Consider the following 14,778-nt stretch of genomic DNA (forward strand, 5'->3'; position numbering starts at 1 on the left):
CTTACTCTTCATTTCCTCAACTCCAATCTGCCTTTCCCATTTCACAATATAAATGCATATATCTCAGCCATGTGGCTTTCCTGAAGCCACACAGTATGCTTTCCATGCACTGAAGGAACTAGGAATTAAGAGGAATTAATAAAAGATTCATATTAAGAAAACTCCACAGGTAACAATATCTTTGATTTTACCACTGTATTACCTTTGTGTATTTGTAGGAAACACCAGATGTTCTTCTGCAGCAGTTTGTTATCTTGTTTATGACTATTTCCCTAAAGAAAGGAAAGAATACTGCATTAGGAAGACTGTATCCCTCTTATTAGCCCTCACTTTCCTTCACTGGATTTTCACCATCAATATAAACCATTTCACCAAGAAAGCTGCAAGCTATTAAACAGTAACACTTGACCCTGAGCTGTTCTAACAGAATCAAATTCATTATGAGGTACATCTTCCTCCTTACCACAGCTTCAGGGTGACTTCTGAAACACCTCTAGCCCTTATGTTTAAGGTAAGCAAACAAACTTGTCTGGGAAGCAGAGAATCACCAGGACGTGCACTTACTCCTTGCTGCTGTTGTATGGCTCCAGCTTGACACCATGAAAGGAGAGATCAAATACTAACAATATTGTCACATTGTTTTATCCTCCTTAATTAGCAGTTGTACACAACGAAGACTAGCCCAATTCAATGGTGTATTCCAATCCTCTTTATATGGGCCTTCAGACAATAATTAATGGGGAATCAAAAACAAAAAACACAGCAACCTGACAGTTGAGGCAGCCAGCTGAACACCAGAACTTAAATCTCTAAAGTTCACTACTTCTCTCTCACTGAGGAAACCACATCCTACAAATGAAACTTTGAAAGCCTCCCAATCATTTCTTACCTTCTCTCTTTTTTGTAGAACAGCAAGATTATTAAGCATGCAGTAAGAACTACCAGGAGGACACTCAGCATTGCCCCAACAGCCTGACTTCTCCTTGAAAGGCCTTTATGTACTTGGGCCTCCTGATCAGTCTGGTGCTCACTGCTTCCTGGATCATTGGTTGATCTAACAATGTAAATTGGGAAGAAAAGGATGAGCAAGATGTATTGACCAGTTGCATCAAACTGGATTAGAAACAGCAAATTCTTAGAAATTGAATATGCCACACCATCCTGCCAGTCCTACCTAACCGCTATAAAGACATTAATTTAGAGGATTTCTTTTTAATTAAAATCACTGAAAACTAAAATGTATGTACTGTGCCTACATCCTGGTATTATTTCTAATAGTGTATAAAAACTGATTACAGTCAAGACTGAAGTGCATGATTAGGCACTCCAGAGCTTACACAGCAGCAGATACCCACACAAAGCTGCTATTTTAGAACCTAACCTGCACTTGAGCAACCTGCAAAAGCTACAGGAATTATTTACCTTCCAGCTGACTACACAAGACCAACCTCCCCTCAACAGTTATTTGCCTGAGCAAATCAGAATAAACAGTTTCCATGTCCTTTCAAATCAGTAGTCAGGAAGTGAACAGCCCTATGGAGAAGTAGTCACCCCATTCTTCGCATTGAGGCTGCCTACAGGCCAAGAATGCTGGTAAGCACCTAAATACAGTCACTCTGCTTTTAATACTGTCATCTCATTTCTCCTTTCTGGAACTGTGGAATAAGCTGATAATTAATTCCAGAAATACTTCATTGTTCCTGTAAGACCTGTAATGACTTTTACTCCAGCCTAAAGAAGTGGGCAGATGGCTTTTAAGTTTTCCAAGCAGTAACACAAAGAACAAAAAAACCTTACCCCAAAACTGGTTACTCCTCTCAGCAACATGAAGCAGCATGTTCTGTTCAGCTACAGTAGGTTTTACTTACTGAAAACAACAATATTAACTACTGTGCCTCTCCATTTCCTGTGCAAATGGGCAGCTTAGGTCCAGATCAACTTGGCAAGCTTTTATTTAGTGATCATGTGCCAAGCATAACGTAGGTGAACACCAATTCCACTTGACCATGCATCTACTACTACTTTAGCTTTTTTTTTTCCACAATCACTGTGATGAACATGTACAAAAAAGCCTTCAGCTGAGAAGTGTTGACAAGAACAGAACTGCTTTCAGAAAATCATTAACTACTCACATTAATGGACACACAGCCGATGTGTACCAGGTAAATAAATACTGGCAATCCGCTGTCTCATGAAGAAATTCAGGGATGCCCTCCTTTACTTGTAAACTGCAGTGGAAGAAAATGGTTGAAGACACAGACTTTGATTCATCTTTACCGCATCTGGAGTCTGATGAAAATATGACATCCAAGTCATCATCTACAATGAGAAGAAAATGTTATAGTTTACTGCTTCCTTGAGAATAGTCTAAAACCAGATCTTGGAAGTTACGTATTTGTTCTCCAGTAACAGCTTATACTTCGTAGTATCTACAGGTGAGCCTACACTTTTACACAGCTGACCCTATCAGCTGCTATGGAACAGAAGACTAAGCTCTTCACAAGAAAAAAGTATCTAAATAAAGGAGATCACTGCTTATGCAGCACAAGCACAGAGGAAAACAGGGGACCAAGTTTTCTATCTTGCACTGTTTCTACCAAAGTCTTTCAATAAATGTCAAGGCCAAAACCTATTAAAAGGGCATGGCTGCAACTAAGCTTACACAGTAAGAAAAAAAAAAAAGCAACCTAAATTCTGCTAGACAGACTCTGAATACCTTTACAGAAATGGATTAGCACAGACATCATGCAACAAGAACCATTTCTGATGAAGCAATTCATATGGAGCATCAAGCAATTCTGGTTAATAAGCAAATACTTACCTTCAACATAATATCTAGCTTTTGTAGTAGAACCAATTCTCCGAAAGCGATGTTCATTAGTTTTAACCTGGCAGATATTTGCTCCAGAGCATTCTGGGATACTTGAGTTTCTTATACCAGAAAGCTGAATTTCATATACATATTTATCACCATTTGTCCGAATGTCACCAGAAGCCATGTACAACCTGAGGAAACAGAGAGCAGGTCTACCCTTAAGTCTAAACTCATAGATTTAGGTTATTCTCAAGACATAAGACTGGCAACAGTGGTAGCTACTACACTGGTTGATTCCAGAGCAAGACGGAGTGACTGATTCAGCAACCAGAAAAGATGCAGGACTGAGGCTTCCTGCCTGAACATTAGAAATGAGGATTATATTTAGCATAATATTGTGTGCTCTGTAGCTATGGTAAATAGCATAGTTTAGCTATCTCCTCTAGCAGGATAATTGGTTCTACCATAAGCCTTACCAAAGTAATCTTTACAAATGTATCCTTTCACACTGCTGGTCAGAGTGAGAACGCTCCAAGGTTCCCAACAATTTGCTTTAGGCATCTGCTCAAAGGCTGAGCTTGCCAAAATATGACTTGCCTTTAATCTCACATTACACCAAGTTTATAATTTTGTCCTGACTTGCTCTCCTATATAATCCAGGCCTATCTGATTTTTGTATTTTCTCTATGCTTGTAATGCTATCACCACATCTGCACAGGAGGTTTATTTGCAACACTTCTGCTCAGTTACTCAAACCCTGCACATTAACGGTTTGCACTCTGCAAGCAGAGTTTATTCTTCCCATGACACCAGTATGGGCAGATTTCCTTCCATAATGCTAGCAATGACATTAAATGTAGTAGTTTATAAGATTCTGGAACAGAATTATGTGCAATGTGTAGTACATTCAGTGTAACTGCTGGTCTTCCCCTGCCTCTTTTGAGTTCAGTCATGTTTGACCACTCCTCCAAGACCTGTCCTGCCTCACTTCTAAGGCTTTTCAATCATGGGTTCCTACATCACAAGGATCATGTGAGCAGGAAAAATGGGGCTATGTAAAAAGCCAAGGAGTACTCTAGGTGGAGGAAAAAAAAAAAAATCCCAAAACAAAACGCTCTAGTTCTCTGGCACTGAACTAATGTCTACACACGATGGAAGAGAGTAATTACCCACAATAAAGAGCTCTAACACCAAGACGGGTATGTGCAGGCTTTAGACTCATCTTGAGTACACCTGGACATGCTCACAGCTATAAGCCCAGGTGCAAGCTGCACTATTAATTAGGCCTTTAAATCAATCATTGGTACAAGGTGAACTCAGTGCTATTTCTACTTGACAGCTAAGTACTCCTAAGGCAACATAGAATATTCGCACCAAGTTCTTTCCTTGCAGTACAGTTGTAGGTTTTGGTTTGTTGTTTTGGGGTTGTTTTGTTTTTTTTTTTTTTTTTTGAGGGGGTGGGGAGAGGAAGGGAGCTGTTTGGAGTTTGGTTTTTTTTTACCTACTTGTCATAAATGTCCCCTAAAGAGAAGTTTTTCCCAGTTGCAGGATTAACAACTGTTCCATTCACCACCTCCACCTCCTGCTGCTTCACAGCACAAGCCGCACGTGTGTCCCAAGTGATGTAGTAAGCACAGTTTTCTTCATCAATCCTACCAAATAACAGACACAACTGATGATTCCAGGAAATATGAACAAGTGCTTAATATCTTGAGAAAGGGAAGACATACAGCTGCTAATTTATGTGTGGGAATGTCCTGCTAAGTATCATGCCAAGAGCAAACTAAAATAGTCAAGTAGCACTCAAACCCCCTTCCTTGAATAATTGCACTGATCTTTTCTGCAGTCCAAGACCTAAAAGACCCGGCTGCAGTTGAATATCCTACTTCAAAAGTTACAGAAGTCAAACAGCATATCAGAGGGCTTTATCAAAATATTTTAGCCAACAAACATGTCACAGTGCTCTTGGCATGCTTAATGTGCTGTACATTATTTAACTAGGACAAGGAGCATAAGCTAGTCAGATTTTGCTGACTAGTTCTTTTACTGAAACACAGCATTTTGCCCAGTTTCCCAATTCTACAAACAATATACAGTTAACCAAATCAGGACTAAGCATAAAGCTATCAAGCTTCCTTAGTATTTGTGATCATGCATATTTACCTCACTTTAGATAGCTTCTAATTAAGTAATATGTGTTGAGGCAACAATAAGCTATATTTTATTAGCTCAGTGATGTATCTACAGTAAGTGTTCTCTACAAAAAAGATTCTGAGCAAAGCTAAGAATGGTTGTACTACAAGTGACATCGAAAACAACAGCATCCCATCCACTGTCAGATCTAATTTGGAAGTAGAATGCTTAAAATTTTTGCCATTTTAAGAAAATAAAAATTAAGAAATTTTAATATAAATACAGAATACAATTGTTTTTGGAAGTGAACAGGTACAGAAAACTCCAGAAGATTCATGTTTTATAAGTACAGACTGAGGATTATTTTAGGGACTGTCCAACAGAACAGCCACTGTCCTGACACAGTTTACCAGACAGGTACAAAGGAATAAATAACAAAGATGAGCTGTATGTTAAATTTGTTACTCACCTCTGCAGCATGGGCATGCCAACTGTTTTTGCACACTTCAGTTCTATAATTGTTGTTACTTTCTTGTTTTTCCTGCATTCCTGCCCACTGGAATAACTAACATACACTGTATCACCTGGAAGAGAAAAACGGTTTCCTGATGTTCAGATGAAAAACTAACTTATTACAAATTAATGACAATGCTGTTTATTTACTTCAATGTTTGTTCATGGCTTAAACACCACTTTTAAGTTTGAGTAGTAGCACTTACTGGTTTGTTTGGTTTGGGGGTTTTTTGGTTGGTTGGTTTGTTTGGTTTGTTTTTAAACAGAAGTTTCTCCACTAAAGATGTTTTAAAATAAAGGCTTCACCATAATTTAGGAACCAACCAACTTAGGGTTGTAAGATTTAACTATCTCTAGCTCTCTACAGGAACAAAATTAACTTTACCTGTCACATCCAACTTCTGTGTGTGAACAAGTCCAAGCACTTGAACATCTCCGTTGTTGCTTTTCCTGCAAATACTGGCTCTTTCAGGGCAGCCTGTGGGTCCCTCATGTACCCGCTGACAGAGGTTCACGTAGTACCTATAGAGAGCATGGTAGATAAGACTTCTTTAAAATCAATTTAAGGTAAACTGAAAAAGTGAGATGCAAGCTTTAGAATCCTCATGGGAAGCTAGCTAAGTCAAAAGAAATTAAATACTTAAATCAGCTGACAGAATAAAGCAGGTACTAAGGCTTAGCAGATTACTTCCATCATTTTCAAGTAAAAGACTCTGTGCAATAAAAAAGATACAAATTATCACTTACCAGATTAGTTCACTAGTTAATTTTGACCTACATCAAAGCTAGGAATTGGAACTGAGTCGAGAAATGCTCCAACTTATTTTTGAGTTATGAAGGTTATAGTACTATCCTAAATTCAGCACTTCAGAGTTGTAACAGTTAAGTTTTAATAAAACAGAGGAACCAGTAGCAAGGTGGTGAATGGAACAGCTTTGTTACTCCACAGTTTATCATATGTTTAGAATTAGATGCTCTTATCCTTGCCAGTTTATTTCTGTTGGTTAACTGGAGCAGGTACACTGGAGAGGTTGATAAATTCCTGTCATTCTATATTTTCTTCTCAGTTGATACTTACAGGACTGGGGTTGGGGGGGGGAGGGGAAGCCTTACCTAAAAATTTACAACACATTACACATTTGAGCCAGAAGACAGCAACTAAGTCAGTAAGATTTTTGTTCAACATGATTAAGAATCAAAAAAAAAATTGCATTTAAACTACAAAATGACTGTAAAAAACAGCAGTTTGAATAGAAAGCCTTTAAAAAGCTTACAGGAAAATGGTTACCAATAGAGGGAATGGGTGAGGATGAAGACTGTAATAATTCAACCTCTCCAGATAAATTTTTGTCTGTATTCAGTGTTAAGCACTAACAGTTTTAAGATACTGTTAGCAAATTTAAACAGACTCTGAACAGGGACCAAACAGAAGTACTATGCCACAAAACAATTTCAATTGCACTGATCAGCAAGCTGCTCATTACTCACGAGTTCCCGTTGTGGAAAAAGATCCATGATCCCGTCAGGGAGGAGAGCATTCTCAAGTCATAAGTTCTATGTTTTTGGACAAACTTGCATTCCATCTTCTTGGGAGGACAAACAACCTGAGTCCTCCATTCAAATGTGACAGCACAGCCAAGTGTCTCGCTCAGGACACGTGGTCTCCCAACACCAGCATTTTCATCACATGTGAAGATAATAGTAGATTCCCTTCTTGCAGTTCCTGCAAAGGGGGAAGGGTTGGGAAAAAAAGATTAACAAATGTTTTGCAAGAGACTTTCAGGCATGAACTGATTTTAGTGCAGCAATTTTACACTATCAGCAAAAGTTTTAAACAGGTATTGTTTCAGACAGTGGAGAGGCACGAGTGCTTTACCTCGCAATTTAATTCCCTAGGTTAGCATTTACGCTTTTTAGAAGGTAGCGTTCCTTCCAAAATGGCTGATCTCTGTTAAAGCAAAGTCATCACTTATGACTTGAACACTCATTATCTAAAGGCATGAACTTTTCAAAAGTATTCTGCTCACTGACTTGAGTAAAGTCAGGTTTATCCCATACATTCCTTGTTTGATCCACTCCCATCCCTTTACTTCCATGGTGTTGAAGCAGAGGTCTTTTGTCCACCCTGATAACGGCTAACCCCCTGTGTTAGCTCAGATCCTTGCACATGAAGTATAAGAAGTTCTTACCATTACCACAAAACCCCCACTTCCCATCTCTCTGGTAGTTTTCAGTTGTAGCACACCACGGCCTATTCTTTTCTTCTGTAATACACTTCTCATAGGTCTTCCCTTTGTACTTGAAGGGGAACACACAAAGCTCTCCCTTTTCAGTCACTGCAAAGAACAGTATATCCTCTTAACATGCAATAGAATAGCAGGCATATTGATATTCAGGACTATATCTAAAGCCTGTACTTCTATACTAAAGAAAAGTCAAAGACAAAAGAAATACTGAAACAGTGAGTCTAAACCCAATTAGAAAAATAGAATATAGTGTAAAATAAACTATTATAATCCTTACAGAAAAGCTGCACTCTCTCTTCTAGTTGACACATTACGTTATAACTTAGTGTTGTACACATGATTTAACAAAACAACACGTTTCTATTAACATATGCAAAATCCATGTGGATTCCCACCTGTCACAACAAACCCCCATATTTTAAGGGTAAAAAAATTTTTTATATAAAGAATGGGCCTGCTTCAATCTCACCTGGAGGGCACCGATCACCTCCAGTATACCGCAAGACAACTGTTTCATCCTGGTGGCTATAGTCCATTTTCATTTCCTTCACGTTTCCAAAGGATGATGTACCACTTTCAGACATCAGACACACTGCCCCATCTTTGCATTTTCCCTGGGGCAAGTCTGCTGCCTTACTGCACACACCAACGTGGTAACTGTTGGATCCAGAAAATACCTGTGTGGACATCCAGAAGCATCACAAACAAGGCTGCCTTAGAGCCTACAGTCAATATTTACAAAGAAACAGCCAAACGCCTTATAAACCAGGTCTCATACGGTACTTGCATAATGGAGAAGAAAAAGATGACAGCTGATTTTGCAAGTCTGGCCTTCTTTAGTATAGCAAAACTGCAGATAAAGTGCACCCTCAGATGAAGGATATAGTCTGTTCAGCAGACTTGTTTTCATACTCAGGATTCTGCCACAGGTAAAGATTTCTCCTTCCTTTCTCCGTAAGTATACCCATGATTTTCCCCTCTCAAAAACATTAAAACCCTAATGTTATTCCTCAAATATTATTCCCTCTGTCAGAGGCCAAACAAATATCAGCACTGACTACAGCTGTAGCACATGCTTCAGTCTCCTCTTGCACTCCAGAACGCTTAATAAAAAAAACCACTGCTCAGATTTAAAACATTGATAGCAATGGTCAATTAAGGCAGGGAGAATGGGGGGAGAAGAGAAGGAGAAGTGAAATCACATCACCAGAAGGGATTACCTCAAACGAGCTTCCAGAAAGGCTGGTTAGGTTAAAAGTATAGTGTAGCTGTTCATCAGTCACAGAGCAGCCTAAAGTTTTCACTTTATCAGGACACACAACTGGAGTTTCCCACTCAAACACAAAACTGCAGTCAAGTTTCCTCATCATCTTTGGCTTGCCCTGTTAACAAAGAACACAGCAAGATACATTAGGCTTAAATTTTGGACAGTTTGTTTTTCTTTCTGCATCCCCTTGCCCTGCAACAGTTAGCCTCAGTTATTACCAAGGCTAGACTTTACTGACTGTAGGACAAACACCATGCCTTCGTACTGCAACCTGTACCAGAAAAAGCTACAAGTGAAGTACATTCTACCTACCTCCAGAGAACCATGAAAGCAGTAACTGAAGTACACAAACTTGCTCATTAATTAACATCAAGAATTTGATTGTTCAACTTAGTTGCAAGCAGCAACAAAGTGTAGAAGCACTGTGTTTCTCCATAGTAGAGAACATTAAGCAAGTTCACTGAGCTGAGGTTTAGAAAGAAATGCCATTTCCTTTGTCACATTTTAAATAAATGTGAGTACGGACTGTGTAATAATCAGAACTGCCTCCAGTTTTAGCTCATGCCCCATGTTGATGAAAAGTGGTTCCACTGAGTATCTTCAACAAGCTCTAGTTTGTCAATCACCATATGTAACTGCTTCTCTATAGTCTGTTACAGCATTCAGAAAATTCAAGAAGTGTTAGAGTCACACCACCATTCAACCTCAATTTTGTATTCAAGTGTCAACACAAAAAAACCAGAAGTATCTAAATGCAAATTTTTATAGCTGCATATGATTATGTAAAGGGTTACAATGCAAGCAAAATATTTCACAGTAATAGCTTTATAAACAGTTACACTGGGTCTTGTGTTAGCTTGTGGTATAAGTACAAGCTTTTGGACCCAGACAAGGTGCAATACAACATTAGTTTAATGCCAGCAATAAGTTACTGCTACATTACTTCAGTGGAATCTGATCCTTGAAGCCATCAGAATTCGCTACTGTCAAGCCTAGAGTTCATGCCCTCTATGAAATTTTGCCTGGTTAACAAGACAAACACTAAGTGTTTAAGCATGAAGAATACATATACTAACTATATTCCTTCTTGAAACAAGCCTATGCTTACATGCTAGAAATAAATCCTTGATTTAAGCAAAGTTAACACTGGTTACTACCCAATTCCCATTGCATTCCAGCATCAAAATTATTTTAATAGATGTCTTACCAAACTAGTTCCTTGGCTGCAGTGAAATACAATAAGAGAAGTATAGTTCAATTTGTTGTTTATCTGACAAGGAGTAGTGCTGTTGTAAGTGATGTAAACTTCATTTACTGCCTCGTTTAACTTGGGAGGTTCAATAACACGACCAATATCCTACACAAGCAAAAATATGGATTAAGAGACGTATAGGACACATAAATTTCAGATCAGCTCAGAGATTCAGGTCAATTCAGATTCATCTGTTTGGTTTACATGGGAGCACAACTACTGCATTTTTGAAAACTGCATTCTATACTCAAAGAACAGTTGTTACAATTCAATCCTGATAAAAGACAAGTTGAGCAGCTCAAAATACTCTTCGATTAAGCTTGACAAAAGCCAAGGAGGTTCTGCATCTTACAGGTAGATTCTTCTTTAAATCATTGCGCCAAAATACCACCACATGACTTGAAAATAGCATAGTATTAACACCAGAGCAAGGTCCCTAGATCAATGTAGAAGTTCCTGGACAACAATCCCAACTTTTTATATGCACCTTCTATAGCTCACAAACAAGATCTCAAAAATTAAGAGCCTCTGTCTCTTAAGGTAATAACATAGGCAAGTTAAGCAATATTCTGTCACAGGCTTGCTATTCATGCAGCTATCAAGCGTTCACATGTAAGTACTAAACACATTTTGGAGCATGCTATGACATATCCTCCTTCATGTTCTAACAGGCTATTAGAGGATCAAGCATGCCATTTCTGTGCCAAAAAACAACAGATTAAGATGCACTCTGCTTCCCAGTCTCTGTATATGGCACACAGCACTAAATAAAAATCTCTAGTAATTTTTCATATTTGTCACTGTATGGAATCTTCTGACACCCAAAATATCACTGCTTTTCAGGACAGGAATATACTTCTTCCTAAGGAAAAGTGATGAAAGGGAATTTTGCAGGATAGATTTTAATTTTGCATTCTATTTCTTTAACCCGTTGCCAGGCTTCTGGTTCAAATCAGGTCTCCAGGCAGGGATCACAGAATCATAGAATAGTTAGGGTTGGAAAGGATACTGTTTTAAACTAGCAGGAAAATGCACCTTTCAGTGATTCCAGATATCATACTTACTATTGGTGATTCATTAACAGGAACCATGCAAACAGCTGCTCCAGGTGGACAACTGACGTCTTTGATAGGATTGAGAGGCTCACAAATGTTGATGTAGAAATCTGGAGAAGCATCAGTTGTATCATCTTCATCCACAAATGCCTCATAATACCCAGTGCGATGGATCAGAGGAGACAGGTCAATAATGGAACTACCGTTCAATACTGAGCACTTCACCTACAAGAAAGTATATTTTTTTCCCCTTATTCTTTTATTACTTGCTTTGATTTATTGACAAACATCCTGTGCTTCATAGGGCCAGAAGTTTGGCTGCATTTAAAAGCTTCAAATTTGATTTAAGTAAAGCAGCATTTGTTACAATTGTTTGTCTATAGATACTAAGCACCTGCAAGTTGCATATGAAAATCCTCAAACATTCTTATAGGATTAAATCCATATCAGAAAAATATTAAGACGTAAAGTTTTGGCATGCACACCCCAGCATACATAGTCACTACATTCTCATAAGACTAGTATATCCTTCAGTTCTTTCCTTTCTCTCCCCATCTCCCATATGTTATTGGGCCACCTCCAATAAACAGGCTTGATTATAACAATGTAAAGTTATTGTATTGCAAGATGGCTTGAGCACTGCACTTCCTCAGAACCCATTTCATGCATTCTTGAAGTGCATCAGCTTACTGACAGCCTACCTGGATTTCAGGAAGTCTATCTTGTTTAGGTATTAGGTAAGAAGCAACTAACAAAACTAGTGTTTAATTTCAAGACATAATCATCATTGCTACCTAGCTACCACCATGCTGAAGTAGCAAAAGTCACTGCGGACACACCATGAAAAGTGATCACCAAACACAGCTAATAGGCTAGAAAACACGTTTTTAGGCACTGTGATTTGTATTGCAGCATGGTACATACTACTTAAGAGGAAACCAGACCTATATATAGCAGAACTCGTACGAAAGAGGGGACACAGAACAGCTCCTGTCAGGGAAAATAAAATGGAAAATGTTCTTCCTAAATGGAAGCAAGAGATATGGCAGTACTGAAACTGCAATGAGGAGGAAAAACAACCCCATCCCCATGCAGAGAGATGCTATCCATCCTCAACTTGACTTAAGCTCTGCTGGCCTGTTGTATTGGAGGATCTTAACCATCGATTCCCAAGAAGATGCCCTACGGCTTCCATTTGAGCTGTACAGAAAAGCAGATGAGTAGGTTCCACAGAGGAGTTATTCTGAGGTGTTAAAGTTTTAACTTGGCTCACCATGTGGACCAGAATTTTCCAAGTATTGTTCATCCCTGGTGAACAAGACAGTAAGAAAAGTATTTGAGAACTTCCACATGAACATAAGTTCTGTACTACAGGAGGAGACCTGTCCCTCAAGGAATTTAAAAGACATACTGCTATTAGTCCCACAGGTGCTTTCCATAGAAGTAATTTTTACCTCTTCCTCACAAGCCAAGGAGGTATGCCAAGAGAAGTAACTAGTGCATGTCTGCTCATCAAAAGACAGAAAAACAGGCCGGCTGTCATCTCCAGCATCAGACTTGCATACAAAGCTTAAATAGCTTTTATGCTTCAGTTCAGGGTCTGCAGGGCAAGGATCTCCATTTTCATACACAAGCTTTACCACTTGATCTTCATAAGTTAAAGTTTTATTCAGTTTTCCAGCATTAATTGGTTTTGTTCCACCAGTAATACAGACAGCTGAAGAATAAAAAAGAAAAATGAACAAACAAATCAAGTCTGATGTAACTGCCTTTCAAAAACACACCTTACAACATGAATAGCAGGAAACTCAGCATTTTAGCTTCACTTTAATTTCCTATGAGAAGTGTTTTCAAACCGTCTGGAGTTGCAATTAAACTGAGCTGAACTGCACTAAACCAAAGACCAAATAATGCCTTTAATGCTTCATTAAGCAGCAGAATGTACTGCGTCTATACACATTTAAGTAACCACAGAGCAGAATGTTTGGTTACCACTTTTCAGAAAACAAAGAGATTAACACAAAGTGTCATCCAGATTATATATATAATTTTATTAAGATGCCACTTAAAAACCAAATCAATCTAGTATTTCCTTTTAACTACACAAAAATATTTTTGATTCACAAGCAATACCACTATTTTAGCATTTAAGATGCTTAAATATTATTTCATCAGTTTGACAGAGGAGCTAACAATTCAGCCTGCTAGTAAGCAGCTTAAAATACAAGTTAACTTCTGATATTTTAGAAGCATCCAAAACAGAACAGAATGCTAGAAAAAAGCTTGGCACAGGTTTTAAGTGCAGACCCATAACAACAACGTAATTACCATAGAGTAATTTGTGTTCAGTTTACTCTAGCTGGAAGCTTGTAACTTTTTCTTTTTCACAACAGCCAAGAGGTGCAGTAGAAGCATCTACACTCCTGCACTCATGTCCAGAAAAATACACACCCATGCAGACCTAAAGGGACTGGACTGGAAATGAGCCCATATGAGTTTAAGAATTTGACAGGAATACATAATTTCTTAAAACAGTTTTAGGATCTTTCCCTAGAGAATTCAGCTTCACACTTCACTCCTTCCACATGTGAAGTAAAACCTGCTCCTCACATTTTACTGTAAACTTGAGCATATGTATTTCCTTTGGGTATCCTATCATCAGCAACTACAGCATTAGAGGGGTTAGATGCTTACCAGCTCCATCAGCACATGAACTTTTAGCTGCAGTGCAAACGTTCAACTCGATTTTTCTGTTGTGTGAATCAATGATGGTATAGCCAGACTCTCGCTTTAGTGATGTCAAATCAAAGAGGTGGCCTGTAGGCAGATGAGGGAATAAATTTAATCTTCTTTTTCTTTTTCCAGACACAAAACAAAGACATTTCTTTGTATTAAAAGCTTTCAGTAACTTAATTTAGTAGGAAGGTCAGCCAGCCTCTACATGCCTACTTGCTTAAACAGGCGAACAGTTACTAATTCATATTCATAAAAGTAAAACTAGTTTCAGAGCTATAGATTATTATGTTCCAAGGGACACTGCCATACCTTATACAAGATTTCTACCCACTAATAGGCTTGTTAGACACTATCCAGAGAATGTGCCACACTGCCCTTTTCTAATGAAGTCCCTCAAGAAAACAAGCGCAGTAGTGCTGCCTCCAGCACCGTCCTCCACATACAAAATTCTGAGGCCCCCTCCTTACCTGTTGCAGGATTGGTTACTCTGCAGTCATTTTGCACATTGCTTTTAAGAGGACACGCAGCAGCAGTGAACCATAAGAAGGTATATTCACAATCTTCAATGGCTGTTATAAGTTCTGGCTTTGACTCCTGAACATGAAACAGTGGAGAGAGTGACACGGCACAGCATTAACTCCCAATGCCTGCAGGTGAGCTCAATTCAAATGCCAGTCTTAGGACTTAACACACCATCATGGTCCAGTGAATTAATCCAAGGACAGAGTATTTAACTATGACTATTCCAAATACACAACAGT

The 14,778-nt window shown here is 38.6% G+C and overlaps 1 protein-coding gene across 1 annotated transcript in view; it reads right to left on the bottom strand.

The window, feature by feature from the left end:
• The window catches only part of IGF2R (insulin like growth factor 2 receptor), a 57,550-nt gene that overhangs the window by 4,165 nt on the left and 38,607 nt on the right, over positions 1 to 14,778 (bottom strand). Inside the window, 16 exon segments of the mRNA XM_065680468.1 lie at positions 203 to 272; positions 890 to 1,054; positions 2,133 to 2,319; positions 2,822 to 3,006; positions 4,321 to 4,467; positions 5,418 to 5,532; positions 5,847 to 5,983; positions 6,950 to 7,184; positions 7,651 to 7,797; positions 8,177 to 8,384; positions 8,928 to 9,089; positions 10,182 to 10,331; positions 11,291 to 11,506; positions 12,736 to 12,998; positions 13,976 to 14,098; positions 14,485 to 14,611. Of these exon segments, the coding sequence (XP_065536540.1) occupies positions 203 to 272; positions 890 to 1,054; positions 2,133 to 2,319; positions 2,822 to 3,006; positions 4,321 to 4,467; positions 5,418 to 5,532; positions 5,847 to 5,983; positions 6,950 to 7,184; positions 7,651 to 7,797; positions 8,177 to 8,384; positions 8,928 to 9,089; positions 10,182 to 10,331; positions 11,291 to 11,506; positions 12,736 to 12,998; positions 13,976 to 14,098; positions 14,485 to 14,611 (2,637 nt within the window).

The sequence above is a fragment of the Lathamus discolor genome, chromosome 5 (genome assembly GCF_037157495.1).
Source record: "Lathamus discolor isolate bLatDis1 chromosome 5, bLatDis1.hap1, whole genome shotgun sequence".
NCBI lineage: Eukaryota > Metazoa > Chordata > Aves > Psittaciformes > Psittacidae > Lathamus > Lathamus discolor.